The sequence below is a fragment of the Carettochelys insculpta genome, chromosome 2 (assembly GCF_033958435.1).
Source record: "Carettochelys insculpta isolate YL-2023 chromosome 2, ASM3395843v1, whole genome shotgun sequence".
NCBI classification, from domain to species: domain Eukaryota; kingdom Metazoa; phylum Chordata; order Testudines; family Carettochelyidae; genus Carettochelys; species Carettochelys insculpta.
This window is the reverse complement of record NC_134138.1, coordinates 213,438,116-213,460,205: the sequence shown is the minus strand read 5'-3', so window position 1 is coordinate 213,460,205 and position 22,090 is coordinate 213,438,116. Positions and strand designations below refer to the sequence as shown.

General features: G+C 42.1%; 1 protein-coding gene across 3 annotated transcripts in view; it reads right to left on the bottom strand.

Annotated features, from left to right (window-relative positions):
• The window catches only part of COLQ (collagen like tail subunit of asymmetric acetylcholinesterase), an 84,493-nt gene extending 71,020 nt beyond the window's left edge, over window positions 1–13,473 (bottom strand). The window contains exon 1 of one of the 3 annotated variants that reach the window (XR_012644040.1): window positions 9,636–13,473. Coding sequence is in view for 2 of the 3 variants with exons in the window: in XM_074984542.1 (XP_074840643.1) it covers window positions 9,636–9,741 (106 nt within the window). In the remaining variant the exon portion in view is untranslated. The remainder of the gene's footprint in view (window positions 1–9,635) is intronic. The other 2 variants (XM_074984542.1, XM_074984541.1) reach the window with 2 other exon arrangements.
• Between the last annotated feature and the right edge of the window lie 8,617 nt (window positions 13,474–22,090).

Below are 22,090 nucleotides of genomic sequence, written 5' to 3'. Positions count from 1 at the left end.
CGGAGATCCATGGTGAGATGCCGACCTCCTATGCTGACGCCCTGTATAATGGTGGCGGTCATAGCAACAGGGACAGGGGCCCGGTGATGGGGACCTGGACCATGACCCAAAGATGTAAGGGTGATGCAGAGAATGCTGTGACCGTCGAGATGACACCAACGTATGGGGGGACCCTCTGTGAGAATACTCATAGGGGTCTCTGCTAGATGATGGAGAGAAGCGTGCAGTTCCATGAGATGGACTCTGAAGAAAAGGAGATGGACGTCTGTGGCAGGCTGAAGGTGTTGCTGCTTGTCGACTCTCCGGTGGTGATTGCGGTGATAAAGACAGCGTAATTACCTCAGGGTAGGGGCTGCGGTGCCTGGTCTTTGTTTTAGCTTTTGCTCTTTCAGGTGGTCTTTAGTGCCGGTGGGCTTGGTACCATAGCAGGGGCCGTGCTAGTTTCCGCTGCTCCCGGTGCCGTCGTCGCCGGTGCCGTCGTCCTCGGTGCCGTCACTCCTGGTGCCGCTGGGAGTGCTTCACTCGGTGCCGCAGTAGCCGGTGCTGGTCTGACCAGTGCCTGCACGGCTCTCGGCGCTGTCTCCTTAGTAACTGTAGGCCCTTGGGCGGGTACACATGCCGCGGCTTTACCAGCAGAAGCAGCCAGCGTGCACAGGCCCTTCGTTTCACTCGTCCCGCTCCCAGAGGTAATGGGCAGGGATCGAGCAGGAGAAGCTCTTCTCTTCTTCTGCACAGAGGAGGTCAAAGAGGAAGCCTTCCTCTTGTGCAATCCTGAAGAGCCCTCCGTATGTGGCGTCTCTGATGAGGCAGGTTGAAGTGTTTTGTCGAAAAGCAGCATTTTCAACCTCATTTCTCTATCTTTCCTAGCCCTATTCGTCAACTTGGAACAATGGGAGCACTTCTGGGGAACGTGTGTCTCCCCGAGGCACCGGATACATCTGCTATGGCCATCCGAAGCAGGCATGGCCTCCCGGCAAGATTCACACTTCTTAAAGCCGGGGGACGACATTGTTAAAGCTTAACTCTGTGAGTCCTTAGGTGCTAACAGCACACTTAACAGTCTATTCGTTAAACAATAGCAACCGTTGGCCTTTGGAGGCTTGACAAAAACTAGCTGGCCCACCCGGAGGCGGCCACTGCAGTCCTTAAAACAGTCTTTACTTTTAAAACGAACTGTAAGAAGGCAAACTAAACTATAATAACTATATAACTGCTAACCATTAATATTATAACTATTAACACGAGAAAAAATAGGATTTATCTGTCTCGGGCGTTGGAGCCGGAGAGGATTCCGTCTGCAGCTGTTGGTGGTTGAGAAGGAACTGGCGGGGACTGGATCGCGCACGTGACCATAAGCGCGCGAAGAGCCGACACGCATCGGCGCATGAGCAACCCGACGGAGACTGCTGAAGAATTTCTGAGCTGCGGCGCCGGGGCAAACCCGACACCTACTGTGGAGCACCCACGGGGAGCACTCGGAGAAGAACCCTCTTTCTCTCAAGTGATTCTCTGGTTGTTTCTGGTGCTTCTGTGCCACCTTTTGTCTGCTTCTATAGTATTTCTACTGCCTCTTTCTACACACACACACACACACACACACACACCCTACCTTCTCAAAACAATATTTAGCCTCCTTATATTCACAGTGAACCCCTAATGAAAGCCTACTGCACTCATGGCTCAGGTCATGACTGGCCTTGCATGTGCTCTCTGCTTTGGGTAGTGGCTCCTATTATTTATCTACTCTATAAAGAAGCCTGATCAAAAAATTGTGTTTTTTCACAATCTGTCCTGAATTCAGGGCAACTGTTGCACCCACCAGCTTCAGTGAGGTTTTAGCCAACCCGCAGCCTAACATTATTTTCCTTTTCACTGAAAATTACGTCATGTAAAAGAATTCATTTATCATCACTGTAACTCTGAGCAAAAATAATGGTAGCACTAATGCTGTACTTTCCAGTCTTTCTGTATCCCTTTAAACCAGTGTCATCTACTATGTTATGGGACTGGTTATCAACATTCTTAGAAGCTCACAGAAAAAAATTACATCATTCTACAAATTAGTGTGGGCCTAAAGGGAGACTCTGGTCTGATTAACCATCCAAATAATGTCTCTTCTTTTATACCCCTCACTTTGTGATTCTCCAGGATTCCCTTCTCTGGTATTCTCTGGTCTAGCAACATCCCATATCCAGTAGGATGAGGGATGCTCCTGGACCTGAGGGCCAGGATAGGGGGCACCCAACCTGGCCTTCCAGCAGACCCGCAGGAGGCAACAAGGCCAGGGCTGGAGGGGGGCATCACCCAGCAGCCCTGCAGGAGGCCAGGCTGGGGAGCCGGCATCCCGTTAGCTAAGTTTGAGCTGGCAGGACCCTGGCAGAGCTGGGATCGGGAAGCCAGTGTCCCCCCAGGAACCCGGCATGGAGCCAGCGGCCCCTGGCAGCCCTGCACAGAGAGCCAGTGTCCACCAGCAGCTCTGCACAGAGCCAGGGCTGGGGATCCCATTGCAGCAGGTCAGCAGGGTTGGCCAGAGACTGGGCGGCACTCACCGCCCCTGGTCTGGCAATATCGCTCATCCAAGACTGCTGAGGTCTTGAGAGTGTCCGATCAGAAGGTGCAACCTGTATACAGTCCTCAGGAACCTTCAGGCAGGGTCCCTGTGAGAGGACTTGGCATGTAAGTTCCTTGGTGCAGGAAGAGTGTACAGGGTCTAGCAGAATGGTGCTCTTGTCCATGATTGGGGCTCCTAGTTGCTGTGATGATACGAATAATAAATGATAAGGAGCTTTAACTGATCTGAACCTGGAAGGAGATTTGCTTATCTGTGGTTCTTAGAAGATTTAACCCTACTGAAAACGAGTGAGAAATTTGCTCTTAGAATTCACTAATAGATTTATTTCATCCCCCTATTGTACATCCGAGTCACTCACATGCCATGGAAATGGGCTCAGTGCAAGAACCTCAACAGAATAAAACATTGGGGAAAATGATAAAGCAACTCGGCGAAACTACAGCTTTAGAAGGCGATGCTACAGGACTCTCTGACAACATTAAATAGCCCTGCTGTCACCAGTAGGCTTCAATTACCTGCCCTCCTCCCTTCATGGTTTTATTGCCATATTGCTACACTGACATGTGGAACCCTGGTCTCATGCTGGAGTATGTTGTAATATTACTCCCTGAAGCATTTCCTCTAGAACTGATGTATCAGCACCAGGAAAACAGACTGGCTTGTGCTGACATGACATTGCCGCTACTTCTAGGAACTGTGATGCACTGTTGCACTGAGTTGGAGGGATCCATGGGGGGAGCAGGGTGGAAAGGGAAGAGAGTGTTCCTTTTTAATCTCCATCCTTCTTTTTATAAAGATTGATCCAAGTTGGCATTCCTTCCCAAAATATTTTGCATAATCAAGAATGTTTTTTCCTATGTTGTTGATCTCTGCTTCCTGGATACCACCTTGTGACCTGATAACCTCTATATTTGTGGCCTGTTGTCATGGAAAGATCTGTGAGGACATAAATAAAAGACCACCAGTTTTCAAACATATCTGGAAAACAGCCAGATGTATTTTTACAACTGGAGGAAAGACTTGCCACTCAAGAATAGCCTATTAACTGATTAATTTTATACCTGGTGTTGAACCCTGTTCTTTAAGCAAGGTGTCACCTCTTGTTGCCAGAAGCTGATAATTAGCTTGTGATGCAGGTAGGGTGAGAACGTGTCCTGATTTTAAAGAGAAAGTCCTGATATTCAGGGATTTTTCTTGTGTAGGTGACTATTACCCCGTATAATCTGTCCTGATTTTTCATACTTGCTATCTAGTCACTGTAGATGCAGCTTACAATGACTGAATGCAGTGTGTAAGCACAAGACCATTACAATATTTGGGTATTCAAATTGTGAGACATTTGGTTCCCTCTTACTTCCCTGGTGTGAGATTTGTCATTCTAATACAGAACTTTGCTTTCCCCTTAGAAGACTGTTTGTCTCAAATGCCAAAGGCAGTCAGAGCAATCTCTTCCACATTTTTCTAACTGCTGGACACTTTAGCAAGCAATTTCCAACACATAGGTAAACGGCTGCTCACTTGTGTGAGTAGGAGGTTCACAGTCTGATCCTATGTTAGGGAATGGGAGCACAGTTTCCTTCATTAAGGCCCTTCATCCTCCATTGAGCCTTGTGTGAATGAAACCCTGCTCCTGGCACTGGGTTATTTTGATTTCAAGGGTTTCTATCTATACAGAGCTCATTGCTTGATCAGGGCTGAAATTAGCACACAGACACTCACATCCCACCTGAAAATGGTAACTTGTAGACTTAGAATGGAATTTTAAAATACTTAATTTAAAATTACATTTGACTTTGAAAAAATGTGAATTCTGATCCAATGGAAGAAGGTATTTGCATATATATTTTCCCCAGTAAACCTAGATGCAGAAGTAGAATAACTTCCACTATAGAGCATGTAACGATGGTGTAGTATGATCATACATCTGGTTGGACACATCTTTTAAATTAATTTAAGTCATTGTTTTTCAAAGGGAAAATTAACTAGAAAAAAGTCACCACCATTATCTGAACTTTTCCATTGAATGTTTTAGATTAAAATAAAACTAAGAACTGAACCACTTCTCAGTTAGGTTTTCTAAAACCCCAGCCTCCCTGGTCATCTCTAGCTTAAAATAAGGATAGAAATAATGTGGTATCCAAAACAGGTTTGTGAAACCCAAACCACCATTGTATTCCTCACCTATATTCCTAGATGTTCACTCTCCTTTAATACTGCTGGATCTGCCCCTTTTCTTTCAGCATAGGATTCTCTGATCTTATTGCTATTTTTTAAAAAAATCAAGAATGAAACCCTGACCCTATGGAAGCCAATGTGACTGTTGACAATGACTTCAGTAGGGCCACATCTAAAGAGTTCCATTATGTGGATGAATTCTGACGACAACATTCATTAGGAGCTTTTTCTATGCAGCATCAAACAAATATTTTTCAGTTATTGTAAAGGCCTAATGACAGTGGGCCTGGTGTGGTTTGTATGAAATATTTCATACCCAGTAAGACAGCTGTCGTGGTTGCTATGGAGAGTTCCAATCTTCTGTATATTACAGTGGAATTACCTTTGTAGACTTACTGGGCTAGTGGCTGTCTTTTTGTTATGTCAGTGTACGGCGCCTAGCCCAGTGGATCCCGATGGCAGCCTGTGTTACCATAATGATGTCAGTTTTTAAAAACAGACCAATTTCCTCCCAAGCAGAAGTTTATTGTAACTTGTACAGCAATTTTGTACATTGCAATTATGAAATTAGAGGTTGGCTCAAACTGTGACACAGATCTTGTGTGATAATTGGACCTACACTGTGACTTAACCCGTAAAAAGTGAATGCAAGTACATAAGATGTTACAATAACCTATAACAGCCTGTAAGGTTCATGGGGAAAAGGTATGGCAAAAGACACATTTAATCCAAACAGAAAGGCCTTGAGCCATCACTCAAGCACTGTGTATTTAGACCATGTCTGGTGAACAAGAGAAGCGTGGAATCAGAAATCTGGGAACCAAAGCTGGTGTGTTGGGAACTACATCCAACTGGTGGACTAAATGATGAGGGGATGAGGTATTTGTGGGTCCTTAAAGAAAGAATTAAAAGGAGAAAAACTGGCTATGGAAGTGAGCTTCACCATCATGACTGTCATTCTCACCACCACCTGCAACACCAGGCCTGATTCTGAGAAATCTCCTGACCACATCTGACCAGAAAGACTTACCCAGATGACATTGCCACTTGTTCTGAATCCACCTGAATTGCAAAGACCATCTGGGATGAAGTGGGACCTCAACTACAGAAACAGCTCCAGCCTACCTCAGCTAACTTAATCTCTTTTCCCTCAAAGGAACATTTATTGTCAGCTTTGAAACCATCTAAGAGACTGTCAAAAAGGTATTTTTTTCTCCTCGAAAAATGCCCTCCAACTATAGGAAAATAGAACACAGGCTGTGGTTAAAATAAAAGCTTTATTTAATACTTTACAATTCAAAAGCTTTAACTGATTCTCCTTCTTTTCTATATCTTTAAATAAAAGGCTAAACGCATTGTTAATGATGGGTGTGTCTACACTAGCTGGCTACTTCGAAGTAGCTGGCACAACGTCGAAATAGCACGCGTCGCGTCTACACACGCCGTGTGCTATTTCGACATTGAAATCGACATTAGGCGGTGAGACGTCGAAATTGCTATTCCCATCTGAAGATGGGAATAGCGCCCTACTTCGACATTCAACGTCGAAGTAGGGCGTGTATAGACAATCCACGTCCTGCTACTTCGAAATAGCGGGGTCCTCCATGGCAGCCATCAGCTGAGGGGTTGAGAGCCCTGCAGGGCTCTATGGTCACCGCGTGCAGCAGCCCTTACCTCAGGGCTTCTGGCTGCTGCTGCTGCTGCAGCTGGGAGTACATGCTGCATGCAGAGGCTCTGCAACCGGTTGTCAGCTCTGTGGATCTTGTGCTGTGCAGGGCAAGTGTGTCTGAGAGGGGCCCTTTAAGGGAGTGGCTTGGGGCTTTGCTGGCCCCTTATTTTGACAGAGAGCACTTGTGTGTGTGGACGCTCCACATTTCCTTCCGGGGTGGCTCCTTTCAATGTTCCCCGTCGCTACTTCGACGCTGAACGCTGATGGCACCAGCCCTGGAGGACGTGTAGATGATATGCATCGAAGTAGCCTATTTTGCTGTCCTTACTTCAAAATAGGCTACTTCGACGTAATGTGCTAGTGTAGACGTAGCCGATGTTTGCGCCATGGTACAATGCAGGCTGAGGTTGTGTATGTCAAACCCCAAACCTCATTTAACATTGTTTGCTGCTGGACATTGAATAACTAGGTCATACTAACATAATTGGGCCTCTCTATGCCCTTTCAACGTACAGAACAAGTCAAACCTCTTTTCTGAGACTTCTGCTAGAACAAGACAGGTTGGCTGGCGCAGGAAAGGGGAGCAGAGACAGAGCCTAATATAAGCCTCTGCTCTGGGAATCCTATTGGCCAGGATTCCGCCTGGGCAAGCCAGAGGGGATGCACCATGGAAAATATTTTGCTTCTCTGAACACGTAGGAGCAATGAGTGTCTCCACCCCTGAACAGCCAGTGCTCACTGTTGACAGCTAGCCAGTTTCAGGGTTCTACAGAGCAACCACACTCCTCTTCGGATATGCAGTGAGGAACAGCTGATTAGTCTGGCAATCTCAAGTGTTATATGCTGGCCTGATCGATTCCCATAGCCCTGTGCTTCATGTGCAGGGCTCAGCTCTGTATGTGTGGCAATATTTACATGAAATAGGTTAATAACACTTTGGACTCTGAATTTTCTTGGGAATATTGATGTTCCCTCTGAGCATCCACCCTGTTGCAGATTTACAGACTCAACAGTTTCAACTCACCCTCCTTCACCAAGGAAGCAATGTGAAGAAAATGTGAGTGTTCCTACTCCTTGGCCTCTCCATTAGGCTTTCCCAGCAAAGAGGGCAACCCTTGCCCCCACCTTGTTGATTGATTTGCTCAATAGCTAATAGCTCAAGTTACCTTTCTAACAGAAAAAAGTGTGTTGCATTAATGAAAATAATTTCATGAGACATGGCGGGACTATGACCTGAACTACTCATTCTTTTGGTTAGAATTTTGTATCTTAAGAGAGTTTTAAAGCACGCAGGTAAACAAAAAAAGAATTTCTCAGGGTTAATAATATGCATGCCATATAACAATGCAATATGATTTGGCATGTACAAGACATAAAGGAGGGGCTTTATGATACAAAAAGTAGCTCAGCATTAACATTCCCCATATGAAAAAATCATGCATAATTTGAATAGAAATAATCGCATTTCTATTTGTTTATGAACCATCCTGTAGGATTTAATGGAAATTTGCCTCCCTACAGAATTCTACAGGCTGGTTTACAACAAACTACACACAGGAAATGAATTCTCTTTTGAAATGTCAGAGCTTTTAAGAATACACTGCCATAGAAGCCACTCACATGCCTATAGACTCCTGTTGGTTTTATTTTATTTATTTATTGTTACTGGACTTTCCCAAAGGGTTCCCTTCACTATTTTAATACATGACTGATATGTTTTCATGAATGAGGAGTTCAAATCATAGAGTTAAATGGGTTGCAAGGGCTGAAGGGATAGTTCCTCATTTAAATTTGGCAGAAAGAAAGAATTGCAAGTGCAAAAATGAAGACGGAGTTTTTGAAGGGACGTGTTCAAATCTTACTAGGTTCCATCTCTGACTGGCAGTTCCTTCTAAGGAGAGATTTCCATGTGAAATATCCAAATAGATCTAGACTTAGGTATACAGATAATGACAGAGCTGTGAGAAGAAGCTTGTACAGCACCTGCCTCAAGCAAATGCAATTAGTTTCTCATTTTAATGACCACTGAACCTAACAGCAGATTTTTAAAGAACAAACAAACCCAAAGGAAATCACTCAGTTAATATTTCATGGCTAAGAAGTCTGTCATCATGTACTTGCTTCTTGATCTCTGTACCCTCTTAAAAGCTCTGACTATAATTCATCTGTTTTTTGATTTCACAAGCGTGATTTAAAATATCTCCAAAAGCGATTTTATCAGCTGTTTTTAAATATGCACCTTTTAGTTAATGTACATCATGTTATCAACAGTGATGGAATCTTGGGATCCAGATGAACTCAAGCTGCAAAGCTGTGATCTGCTGTTGAATAGACTCAAATTTTCATCTGTCAGAATCCAAGCTTTTAGTGCATGTGTGTGGGGGAGGGAAGACTCATCTCTTCTTACACATTCATAATAGCGGAAAAGAGGGGGGAAAAAGATAGACACATGCCGTATAAAGAAGAAAACAATGCAAAGAAAAGACAATCATAGTTCTCAACTTTTCTCTCACCTTGTACTGGGCATAGGAAAGCCTAGCTGATCATAACTGCAAAACCTATTAAATGGGATTTGCAGGGCCCTGGCTCAGCTGACAATTAATCTGTTTTGCCTTTTGCCTGTCAGGGTTTTTCCATGCAGCGGGCTCTTGTTTGCTATGAAAGTCATCTGAGTATTTGTTAGTGTCGTAGCCAGAGCCAGATGATGTTTATTCTGTTAACATCCAGTCGGAGTCCAGCAGCACTGGACGAGGTCAGGGATATATTTATAGAAACAGCTATACATCAGGACTCATTTTCTTTCCCTTCACTCTAATCTACCTAAGCCCATCCAAAATAGAAAGAAACATGCAGACACACAACTAATATTCCCATTGGGCTGCATCCTCCCTTGGTGTAAACTGGTGTAACACCATAGAAGTCAATGGAGCCACACTGATTTACATCAGCTGAGGTTCTAGTCTATTATTATGAAAAGAGAGGAAGGGAGGATGTTTGAAATAATCAAAAACAACAATTAAAAAGCCCCCACGGTGTCTGGCAAAACTCTGTTTGCAGTGAAAAATTATCAGCCACCTATTCTGGGAACTGCTAAATGTGCAGTAAATGACTGTTGCTCTGACCCCCTCAATTGCTAGAACCTTTAAAAGTTGGGCTGCGGAGTAAAGAGCCAGCCAAGAAAAGTAACAAAACGAGAGGTAAAGAAATACCATCATTTACCTGACGAAACGGGAACGACGCTGCCCATGAATGAAGTGTGAGACAGAACAAAACAGAAGAAAAGCTGAAGATAAAATCCCAAAGCTATTAAGCTGAGGACGACCATGCTGGCTGCACTCGGTACAATTCCAACTTAGAGGCACAGGTTTGCTCTGAGGATCTCTCTCTCCCTCTCTCTTTCTTGACACTGTGTTCTCTGCCTATGTCTGTCTTGCTTGCTCTCTCTTCCCGTTTTTTGTGTGTGTGTGTGTGTGTGTGTGTGTGTGTGTGTGTGTGAGAGAGAGAGAGAGAGAGAGAGAGTGTGTGTGTGTGTGTTTGTATGTCTCTCTTCTGCTCTTCTTCTGTCTCTCTGCCTTTAGGAAGAAAGAATGCCAACCATTTCCCATTAAATCTTCTCCTTACACTAGACAGGGTTATATTTAACTCAAGCAGTGGATCAGATGCCCCTACCATGGATATTAGCTATTAAAATCATGGTGTTAGGAATTTTGTTTTTGTTAGCAGAAATCAAAAGGCATTTTTGGATGACAACAAAGAGGAGGAAAGGGAGAAATTGTAAACTGAACCATAAACAGCATCCCTCATTAGTGACAATCAGACACAGACATCAAGATAGAGAAACTCCCAAATTGATCACCTCATGATTGAAAATCAGAGATATGTACGTAATGACCTAATATCCCTGCATAACTCAGGCTGCTTGGCATTTATTTAGAGAGTGCTTTTCAAAGCAAGGGATCCCAAAGCAAACCCCAAACTACGCAGCAGTATTTTTATTATCAGAAAGTATTTAAATGCAAATGACAGTATCATTGATTTGGCTAGGCACTGTATAAACATGTAGTAAAAAAGACAAGCCCTGCCTCCAAAGAGCTAACAATGCTGGCAACTTAGGGGTTTGGAATAGGTGAGATATGAAGAGAGGATAAAAGGCTTGGGAATTTTCATCTTAGAAAAGAGCAGATTAGGTGAGATATGATAGAGATCTAAAAAATCATGCCACATAGGGAGAAAATGAATAAGGAAAAGTTATTTACTTGTTCCCATAAGAACGAGGGAGGGTCACCAAACGAAAGTAACAGGTAGGAGGTTTAAAACAAACAAAAGTAAGTATTCTTCATGCAGTGCAGTCAACCTGTGCAACTCCTGGCTGGAGGATGTTGTGAATACCAGGACTTTAAAAGGGTTCAAAACAGTAAATTCATGGAGGTTAGGTCCATCAACACTTATTAGCCTCGATGGGCAGGAATGGTTTCCCTGCCCTCTCTTTTTCAAAGGTTGGAAATGGGTGACAAGAGGTGGATTATTGGATGATTATTGTTCTGTTTGCCCCATGGGGCTTCCAGCATTGGCCACTGTTGGAAGACAGGATCCTGGGCTAGATGGACCTTTGATCCGACCCAGTGTGGCTATTCTTACGTTAATTGACAAGGTACAACATGTGGATGAAACAACAAATGGGTAGATGTGGAAGGCCACTGACATTCAAACAGCTCTAGGGGGGCATGGCTGACGACACACTACACAGCAGAATGGAAAGGAGAATTATGTGGCCAAGGCAATAGAAACAAACTCTCACTCTCGTGAAAACTGACACCTATTTTTACTATCCACGTAGGAATTTAGTTTTTAAAGGTCTCGTATCTATTCCTATTAATAGTGCTATGCCAAGTCATTCATACTGTCAGGACAACTAGTTGGGAGGAGGGGGAGATATCCTACAACTGCTTATCTTGTGAAGCTTTCACCTTTACCAAGGTACTTTCAGAGTTTTCTACAAAAGGCTAATCTGTGCTGGTGAAAAATACCATTTTGTTCCCCCAGTGACAGACATGTCACTTCTGTGCAAAATTTGGATTGTTTGTTTTTGGTCCCCAGACAAACAAACATTTTGCATTCTTCCAGGCTTGGACGTTGGCATTTCTCACACTGCAGACACCATTGGAGACAATGACCTGTCACCTTTGCTGCCAATTCTCACAGGCAATGTGCAAAAAAACCCACTAACCATGCACAGATCTAGCTAATAGCCTCACCTTTTCTTTTCAATGGAATCTTTCAAAATGAAATTTTGAAATTAAAAACTGCAATTGGGAGACATAATTACGTTTACTGTGATTATTATTAAGTCACAATTATGACGCTTCTTAAGACAATATTTTAAAAATTGCTCTTCTCTATTGTAACACTTTACATGACTAAAACTGTATTTGTTTCAGTCTCATTTAGTTTATTACCATTTTGCAGTTTGTTCAGTTTTTGCATGTCACTAATTTTGGATCGGACAGAGATCCCCAACTCTGGTCCCTGTCCCTCATGGCAGGACCAAGCACCATCTATATCATCTCTGTTAGATATTTATGCAATCTGTTTTTAAATATCTCCAGTGACCGGAGATTCTACAACTACCCTAGACAATGCATTCCAGCACTAAACCACCCTGACAGTTAGGATTTTTTTTCCTAATGTCCAACCTAAACCTCCCTTGATGCAGTTTCAGGCCATTGCTTCTCACTCATGGTTTCCTCACTCCTCCTTGTAAAACCCTTTTAAGTACTTGAAAGTGACTATCATGTCCCCTCTCAGTCTTCTCTTTGTGTTGATGCAAATGTGGCAGCAGAATCTTCACAATGAGCCAACAACCAGATGACAAGCCCTCTGGGTCCCTGGTTAGGTACTGTGGTTGCTAGCCACTGCTGAAGCCCCTGCCACCACATTTACGCCATTGTTATTACCCATGGATGAAAACTAACATGGCCATACTACCGTCATACCTTCATTTTGCAGTGCAGACATGCCTAAGGGGTTTCTCATTTAGGATCCTGATTCTGCAAAAGAATCCTTCTAGTAGGACTCTGGATGGACAAAAGGGCTTGAAGTGGTAGGTCTCTTGGCAGGATCAGGGCCCACATTAGGTCAAAACACAGTGTGGGAGTTTAGTATATTGCACAGGAAGTGTTTAAATAATAATAATTTAAAAATACTTTAAAATTCTTGCCAACATTTTTATTAATAACCACATCACACCACCTGACCCACAGCAATGTAAGTGGGAACAAGGACCAGAGAAGGTGCTAACAGAGGCAACTGGTTTACCAGTGAGGCCATGTGTACACTCCAGATATAGCTGTGCAACTGTAGCGTAGATGCTTTCTATATTGATGAAAGAGGTTTTTCCCTTTGTGGCGTTAATCTCTCCTAGACATGGTAATTAAGTTGAGGGGAAAATTCTTCTGTTCACTTGGCTACATCTGCTTTGGGGGTTATGTTGACCTAACTATAGCACTCAGAGTGTGAAATTTTTCACATCCTGAGCCACCGTAGCTAAGTCAGTCTAATTTTTAATCACAAACCAGGCCTCAGTGCTACCTGTTATTTTTGTGTGCAACCCTTTATGGAACAAACAGTCTTTGCCCAACCTAGGTAAATTATTCCTAAGATAAACCTAGTGCCAGAGAGATAGTCTAATGTGTCAAAGAGAGCAAACACAAATCAGGCAAAACACGGTCATGGAAAACATGTCCATCCCATAAATACAGGATGTTTGCATTTAAACACCCAGGGGCCTTCTCACCACTACATGGTTTAGGAGGATTTAGGTCATCAATACCACTAGTTATTTCTGAAGTAGTCACTGGAAACTTGGAGGTAACCTGTACCTTCAACGTGCCTAAGATCTCCCAGATGAAGTCAGCCAGCCAGGCCTGGGATTTTGTGTTGGGATTTTGCTTTATTTTCATTTAATGGCCTAGTCCTACTGAAATTCATGGCAAACCCTCCCTTAGTTACCATGATCAGGCCCTATGAAAATGAAATGGTGTAATTATTTGAGCCTTTAACAGAACCAGCACTAGGTTTGCCTGAAGTCTCTCCCTAACTCCTGCAATATAGGCAGTAAAGCTCTTCAGTCAAATGGTTCGCTCCCTCAGCCACTCTGTTTGGACTTCAGCCATATGTTGCAGAAGTCAATGGAAAGCTGCCAATCATGCTTAATGGGCTTTAGATCAGCCCCTTCGTAGAGTGCTTTGGCAAGGTTTGGGGGATTTATTCATTTAAGCCCCTATCACCCAAAGGGCAATGAAGGCTAAACAGAGATCTTTCCTCTTTATATTATTGCATCTGCTGTTTGGTTTGGTATGGCTAAAATGCACATTAAAAATGATTCATAGATCTAGCCCCCACAGTGATCCCATAACCTTTTTTACAAGCCAGTTCTTTCCATGCAGTGATGTTACAGGCTAGACTGAACTGGATGTGTATTTTACATGTCCCATAGCTATGTCTTGCCTAAAATGGTGGTTCTAATAGCAGAATGGCTGTACACAGACTATAAAGTACACTGATTTTAGGAATATTTCTATTTTTAATTCAATTAGTTTTGGGAAAACACAACAGAATGCCTAATCTTGTGAGGCTCCTGAAGGTGGACAACAAGGTTTGCAGGATCTTGCCCAGATAAACTGTTCCACAACCCTTTACACCACTGAAAGCTTTAGTTTTTCAGTTCATTATGGTGGGGGTCTTTTAGTATTTTTATTTCAGGGAACAAACTGGGACTTCTAAAAACATCACATTTGATGCTATACTAACTAAGAAAATATCAGCAATCCCGCTAATCATAGCGGTTGTCTATTACTCTTTTCAGCTCAGAGCCAAACTCTTCAAGGGAGAGGACGGCAGAGCCCTATTGATTAGTCCTCCCTGAGTTTATGAACCTGTCCTTCCTGTGCAAGAATTAATGGTAATTCAGTTAAAGAAAAGGCTTCTTCCCAGTCCCCTCTACTTTCAGCAGCCAGCTTCTTCACCTACAGACCAAAGGAGAACGAATGCAACTAAACTAAACCATTGGTAGTCTCAAAGCCCTGAGCAACCACAAGTTTAATTAAAGAACAAAGCCAATCAAGCCATTTCAGTTCATAGGAATGAAAGATCTTCAACAGTGTGATTGGGTAAAATGAGAACAAGGCATAGAATACGAATGAAGTAATTTAATATGTCTTTATGTTTGCAAAGTAAGCAGTACTGAAAAATACTATTCATTTAATTAGAGCAGAGCTGGAAAAGATCATTTATAATTATTTTCCCTTGCAAAAGTAGCAGAATATTCCCATAGCATTAAATTAATGCTAGCCATTTTTAATAACAAGAAGCTGATTTATGTGTGTTCATAAATCAGATTCATTTACCAACACGAGTTTTCACAGTTCTATGATGTAGCCAGCATTTCTGTGGAAAGATACTATATGCAGGTACAGCCCATCTAAAAACAGTGCCTGAAGTAAACAAGGTAACAAATGCAAAAGGCAACAAATGGTCTCAAACAGTACTCCCTGTAAGCTGAGCCCTTAGGCGGCTACCCAGGACAGATGCTGCCCAGCTGATTAGCAGAGTGACCCCTGTACCCACAGCTAGCAGCATGTGTTTCTTTTGGTGGTGCACATCAGCACATGCCTTGGTGCACACAAAAAATTTATTCTGCAGATGACTGAAAAAATTAGTGGGGACCCCAATCTCAAACCTGTCCCTGTTTTTGTGTTTGGAACCAAACGTCTCTGGAGACAAGGTAGAAAAACTACCACCTTACTAAAAAGTTTCAAAGCAGATATCCTGTCAAGATCTGGCATGCTCAGCCTCATCGTGATCCTCAACAGCTGAAGACTACAATGGCTTGGTCATATGAGAAGAATGGGTGACAAACGTCTTTCCAAATAAATCCTCTTTGATTCGAGGATATATATAAAAATGCCATGAAAAAATTCAACATTGATTCAAAATCCTGGGAATACATAATCAGATTGAAATACCTGGCGAGAATTGCTATGATAGGGTACATCATCCTTCGACAGTACATCTGCAAGCCATGCAAAAGAAATTTGTCTTAGAAGGGAAAACTCTCAGACTCAAGAATTTGGAAATACACTGACAAGCTGTTATTGCAATCGACCATGCAAATCCAATCTTGGATGGATACGTCATGAGAGAAGCTGCAGACTCAAACACTGCCCATAGATCCTTACCACTGCTGCTAACCACTGTCTCTCAAGACGAAAAGGCGCTATACCATACTATACTAATGAGCTAAATCCAGCCATGTGGACAAGAAAGTTTCTGGCTTACTCTACATCTCTAGCCACATCATTTATCAAATGACAATACAGTCAGCCAATTAAACCTGAGTTAGAGCTAGTGTGTCTTCAGCATACTCACTGGCTGAACAGATCTTGATGACAAGGCACTGCTGCCTAGTAACTTTTCAGCTCTCAACTTCCCTCAAATAGAACATTAAAAAAAATAGAAGAAATATTTTATTGTCAAGATTTCCAGACGTTATCTGAGTTCAGATAGACTCAAATCTGGCCCTCCCACATCCAGACTTCCCTGGCCTATGAGGCAGTTCAGCTGTAGGTTGTAGCTCCCACTCATCTCTAGCATTCAATCTTGCAACACTTTTACCTAAGAATAATTCTTATGCTTTTTAAGCTGTTACTTTATTACTTTTAAAAAAAAAATCAGGGTCTCTTCCCAGCAGCTTGGTTCTGGCTGCCTGTTTTTGCTCTATTTTATTTATTTATATTTAACATTTATAATTTTACTTCAAAAATGTGAAATGTTGTAAAAGCATTGAGATATTTAAAGGGTCACCTAACAAATTTAAGACCAACAGGAGACATTGGCTGCAGACTAGGGAGAAACTGTGTCAGTTCTGCAACCTTGAATGCAAGATTTGGATGGATTTACAGTGGATTCTTTTAAAAACCAATTTATTTTCTACATATTTTTACATTATTTAATGTTTACAGTTCCTTGCTATACTGTAAAAAAGTTATTAAAAAAAGAACTGATAAAATCTGTAAATTTCCTTGGCTTAAATGTGGTATCTGAGCCTGTGAATTTATTTTTAAATGGCTGTTTACTTTTGAAAGTAATTTCCGTAAATTGTGATGAGCAGATGACATTTTAAAGCTGTCTACTTTTTAAGATACACTTTTTATTTTTTAATTTTAGCTCTGAATAAGATTTTTACAGGCAAGCTTTTCAGCCTGAGGTTTGATAATTGTTGTATTTTAGCAATGTTTTGCTCTACTGCAATTTTTCCTTTTTGTATTTTAGTTATTTCAGACTTCAGTAAGCTTGTTCTTACACTTAACTTTTTGACAGACCATTTTATATTTATTTATCACTATAATTTATTGTATTTTTTGTTTTTAAGTCACATTTTTATTAGTGCATTTGGAAGCAGTTATACCATATAGGCACTCCTATTTTTTGTTTAGTGATTTATAACTAAATTGTTCAGTGTCAAACAATTTAAATTAGATTGTTGCTGTACTTGCAGCCACCAGAATAATTGATTAGTTACAGACATGTACTAGGAAGAGCATATTTCCTTCAGAAGGGCTGTCAAGGCATCTTGCAGAAATAAGCATAGTGATGATAGATGTCACCATCTGATCTCCCTTTCCCATAGTTTGTTTGATCATTAATAATTTTATCAGGCAAGTTACACTGTTGTAACTGCATTTGATTATGAAATGAAACAGTCTTTAAAAAAAAATCTTTAACATAATTTTTAACACTTTTTTACTTCCACTGCCCCAGACTGAATAGTCCCCTCTGAGCTCTCTTACATTTATTCAAGCAAAAGTTCATTTTAAATGTATACGCCTTTTCCTAAATATTCACTTCAGTTTTTTATTTTTAAGCCAGTACTTTCCAACACCTCTAGAGTTACTAAATTCTGGGACCATAGCGCATACTCTCCAAGTATCTCAGTTGCCTTTTTCTGGGTGGCTCTAAGCTGATTTTCTATGTTTTTTACACTTATTTCCTAACTTAGAACACTTTACCAGCAAAGCTGTACTCTGTAAATACAGTCCTTGAATGATGGCCGATTTTTTACTTTGGATTTATGCTGACTGGTAACAGGCATCACGCTCTCTCTGCTCTTTCAAGAATCTTTTCTATTTGGTTTATTTTCCCCACTACATGTTTGATTTGATCTTTATGGTTTTTTGCATCCATATTTGAAGCTGGCATATTTTGTATTAGCTGTTGCCTTGATTTGGGCTTTCTCTGGCTTGAGATTAAAAGAAAAAAAGAAATACAAGATACTATTTTTCCATGGCTGCCAATGGGTTCTATTCTTTGATAATTTCATAGTCAACAGACTTTATTGTGCTCTGCCAATCATTTATTTATTTACAGGACTCAACAGATCTTTGTTGTGCTCTTCTAAGCATTCCTTTCCTTTCCTCTTCTGATCTAATACCACTCTCTGCAGTTCCTTTTTCAGCCAGTCCTAGTCTTCTCCGTATATTTCTCTAGGGAGTCCACAGGATCTGCCCTCACCTTTATCCTACTCCTCTGGAGTGGTACTAATTTCTTTATATTTAGATCCTTAAATCCTTCCACTGCCATTTCCCTTAGTCTTAGATTGTGGCCCTCAGACTAAGGGGTTAACTTACTCCAGATGAGTGGAATTTTGATTTGTTCTGGGCTCATCACTGGAGATAATTTACCTGCTCTAGATCAGTGGCAGCAAGGTCATGGCACCACTATTTTGGGGTTCCTTCTTCTTCCACTTAGTTCCTCGAAAATTTAGTTTGACTCCAATTTCATCACTCAGGTTCCTTTACTAGCATACAGCAAAATTGCGCTGAGCTGAACAGGTCCAAAACCAGAGAGTGGTAGATGCCACATATCTGACATTACACAGCAACTTCTTTTATACACATTTACTTGCTGCATTTACTATACACTGCATTGCATATTTTGGGACTGGTTTTCTTACTTACAGCGTCTGTGCATGACTTAACTGTCTACCTCATCTGATGTTCTAGGCTTACCTTAATCATTGGTTTCTTTTCCATTGCAAATGGTTCCCTGGGTGTTCCCCTTTATCCTAGCTAGTACAGATAGTCTGTTTCCAGCCTGCTGATCTGTTTACTTCTCTAATCCTGCCTCCCAAGAAATGAGGTCTCCCCCATGTCCAGTTTCGCATGCCAAGTACGGCCTGCAACTACCAGGTGCTGAAATAAACAAGAACAATTTTACAGCCATAAGTCAACACTGAAATGCCCTATTATTGTTGCTACCCCTCCTCATACTTGCTTGTTTATCTCATCCACCTGCTACTGTGCCTCTTTCCCACACATTTGCAGATTTGCACAGTACTTAGTGCAGCATGACCCCTGGCTCAGCTGATTTCCTAAGTACTATCCCACGTAAATAAAAGTTTTCATAGAAGAGGAACATAAGTAATTTCAACTCCAAGTGCGGCTTTTGTTGATATTTACAGTCACCCTGGTCAACATACTGTCTGAGGAGTGAGACACAGTTGGTGCCTCTGGTAAAGCTTTTGTCTACTTTTCCTTTAGACTGTCTTGCTTACTCTAAATTGGTTCTGCACTGCTGGCCAGTGCAAAAATGTACCAGCTACCCTAATATCACTGCAATGCTGCTTCAGGTGTCAGGCCAAAGAATATCTGCCAGGAACCTGCTGTGACGGTTGCTAATTTAAATGATTTATTGTTTGCCCCTGCCAAGAAATACAACCAATTAAATAGCTCAAAGCACAAAACTCTGCAGTGTGAACATTCCTGTTGGAAAAGTATTAATGACATTGCTTTCATATTTATTCCAGCCTCACAGCTGTCTGTACTAAAGGATATTACGGATGCTGGCAATGCAGCTGCACTGGGTCTGAGTCTCCCACGGCTCAATGACCTTTTCTTCCATGTATAGGGGTCAGAAAAGCAGTGCATCTGCCCGGTGAAGGATACCATAACGCAGCTTTCTACCCTCCTCTGCCTCCCCCACTACATGCAGTGTGTTGAAGGCATGGCCAGAACACCATTAATTCAGCAAAAAACTTAAGCAAGTCTCAGCAAAAGACTTAAGCAATCGTCACTGGAAGTATTCATATAAAGTTAAGCAGATGTTTAAATGTTCTGAGTCAGGGCTTGATGTCTGTGTTAATGCTACCTTTTTATTATACCATTTTCAGTTTACGCTGCTCCTATGGGTTTCTCCTGCTTTTATATCACACAAGAGCTTGACAGAAAGCTGAAAATCATGTGTGACCTGCAGTGGTGACATATGCCTACACACGTTTATTTAAGAGCAAGACTGACCCTGGCACTGGGAGCAGAGCTATGTGTGAGTCAAATGTTCCTCCACAGCTCCCAGACTGGAGAAACAGACCACAGAGAGGTGGAAAGGGTGTTGCAACTATTTGTGAACTTTACAGGTATTCTAGTAAATGAAAGTATTGAGTTACAAGAGGGAAAAGAGAGTGAACACAAGCCTCACTAGAGCTTGGGTTGGGCTTCTCTGGCACAGTGAATTTTCCACTGTCTTTCTTCTTGTGCATCCCACACTTGGTTTTTAAGGCTTCACACTGTTCCAATTGAAGCCGATGGTAAATTTTCCATTGACATCAAAGAGCAAAGGATTAGGACACTGGTAGATTGAGAGGTACTGAATAGTTATTTTGCTAGGAATTAAGAAACCCAGTAGTATCCCACTACTATTGTGGCCAGGCACTTAACATTGTCTAATCATGCCGGTATGCCAATGTTGTTGTCCTCTAAATAGAGGATAACAGCTGAACCTAATCAAACTAGACAAATGCATTTTCCAAGCTCCCTTTTCAGAATTATGGAGCTATAATTAAGGTGGTGTCAGCATTTCCATTATTAATACTATTTTTGTGGGTCCGCTAACATGGCTTTCAACCAGAAACCTGACACACAAGGACTTAACCTTAGAGCTAATTTATTGTGACAAATAGAAGGGGAAAAAATGAGCAGCTTTCTGGACTGTACAGTAAAGAAAATGTTTAAGAACCCTAAACTGGACTATTTCAGATGTGGTTTTGGAGTTTATCTCTAACTTACCAATGTGTTGGGTAACTAGTAAGATAAAATAAACCATGTGTAAAGGGATAGAACATGAACTGACTGAGATCAATGGTACAACTCCTATGGATTTCAATGGTGTAAGATTAGAACTGATATGATCTACTACTTACAGTATTTTAAACATCTTGTAATTACCCAAACTATTTATCTTTAAAAAACACAGTTACTTTTCATCCCATGAGCTGCTAATCAGCCTTGTGTCTTACTTGACTCAGGGTTACATGCTATACCTGTAAAACTACCCCCAGAGTACACATTGTTCCTCTAAAAACCGGGATTCTCTGGTTGGGCAATATTTGTGCTTCAGGAGGACCAGGGACGTTCCTGGACCAGAGAACCCCAGGCTGGAGCCTGTGGCAGCAACAGGGCATGGTCAGGGCTGGAGCCCTCTGCAGTGGCAAGTGTGGGGCCCTCAGCAGTGGCAGAAAGGCTGCAGCTGGAGCTAGAGTCCTCACTGGTAGTGGTGGAGCCACAGCTGTGGCCAGAGCCCACGGCCAGTAGCAGCTGGTATGGAGCCAAGCTAGAATTGGGGCAGAGGCAAGCTGGGGGGCCAAGGGCACAGGACCTCCCCGGTCTGGCAAAATCCTTTGTTTGGGACTGGTCAGGTCCCAAGGGTGCTAGACTTGGGAGGTCTACCCTGTAGAAAGTACTCAGCACCCTTCTGGGTCAGGCCCTATTGAGCATAATAATTGTTTACCTGAAGTTCAGTAGTGCCTTAAAGCAGTAGCAAAGAGAAGCCAGTCTGAATGTATATAACTGGAGTGATCAGTAGCAGTGGAGGTACTGTGCTGGCCTATAAATTGCTGGGAGAATGTGCACATTATCTTAATGACACCATCAAGGGTACTGAGGACAAATCTGTCAACTATCAGGAATACCCAACTGTTGATTTTAGTTTAGATGTGCTGATTCCTTCAAAAAGAGGTTTTTCTGCAACCACTGCGTGCTCTACTTGGGAGAATGCCTGAAGCAGAACATGGATGTAAAGTAATTGGTTCAAAATACATGTTTTTGTGCATCATTCACATGTTAGAAATGCTTGGCTGTGTTTTCCATTTCTCTCACCCTATGACTGCTCATGTGCTGCTCGTAACCACAGGCAAAGCTCCCATAACTACAGAGGAATACATCGGAAACTTTGCTTGGCCTTTTCATGGAGTTTGTCACTTACAAATCTCCGCAGGGGGCTACTCAACTCTTTTTAGGCTCCACAAGTAAGTAGGATAAATTCTGTCTTTGATTATATCCCTGCAGTTCAGACTTCATTTGTTTTGACTGGGGAGAATTTGAACCAGGATATTGGATGGTTGTTCTTCTGTTTTTAAAGAATGGGACTGGCAGATACAGAAAGCAACAAACAGTGAATCACACTGCTGGCTTTTTGAAGAGCACACTTTTCTGTACTTTTCCATTTTGCAAGCAAGACCATGAATAGAGAGGAAAACATCCCGAGAGGTTTTTAAGTCCTGGCTTGACAAAGTCCTGGCTGGGATGACTTAGTTGGGGCTGATCCTATTTGTAGCAGGGGGCTGG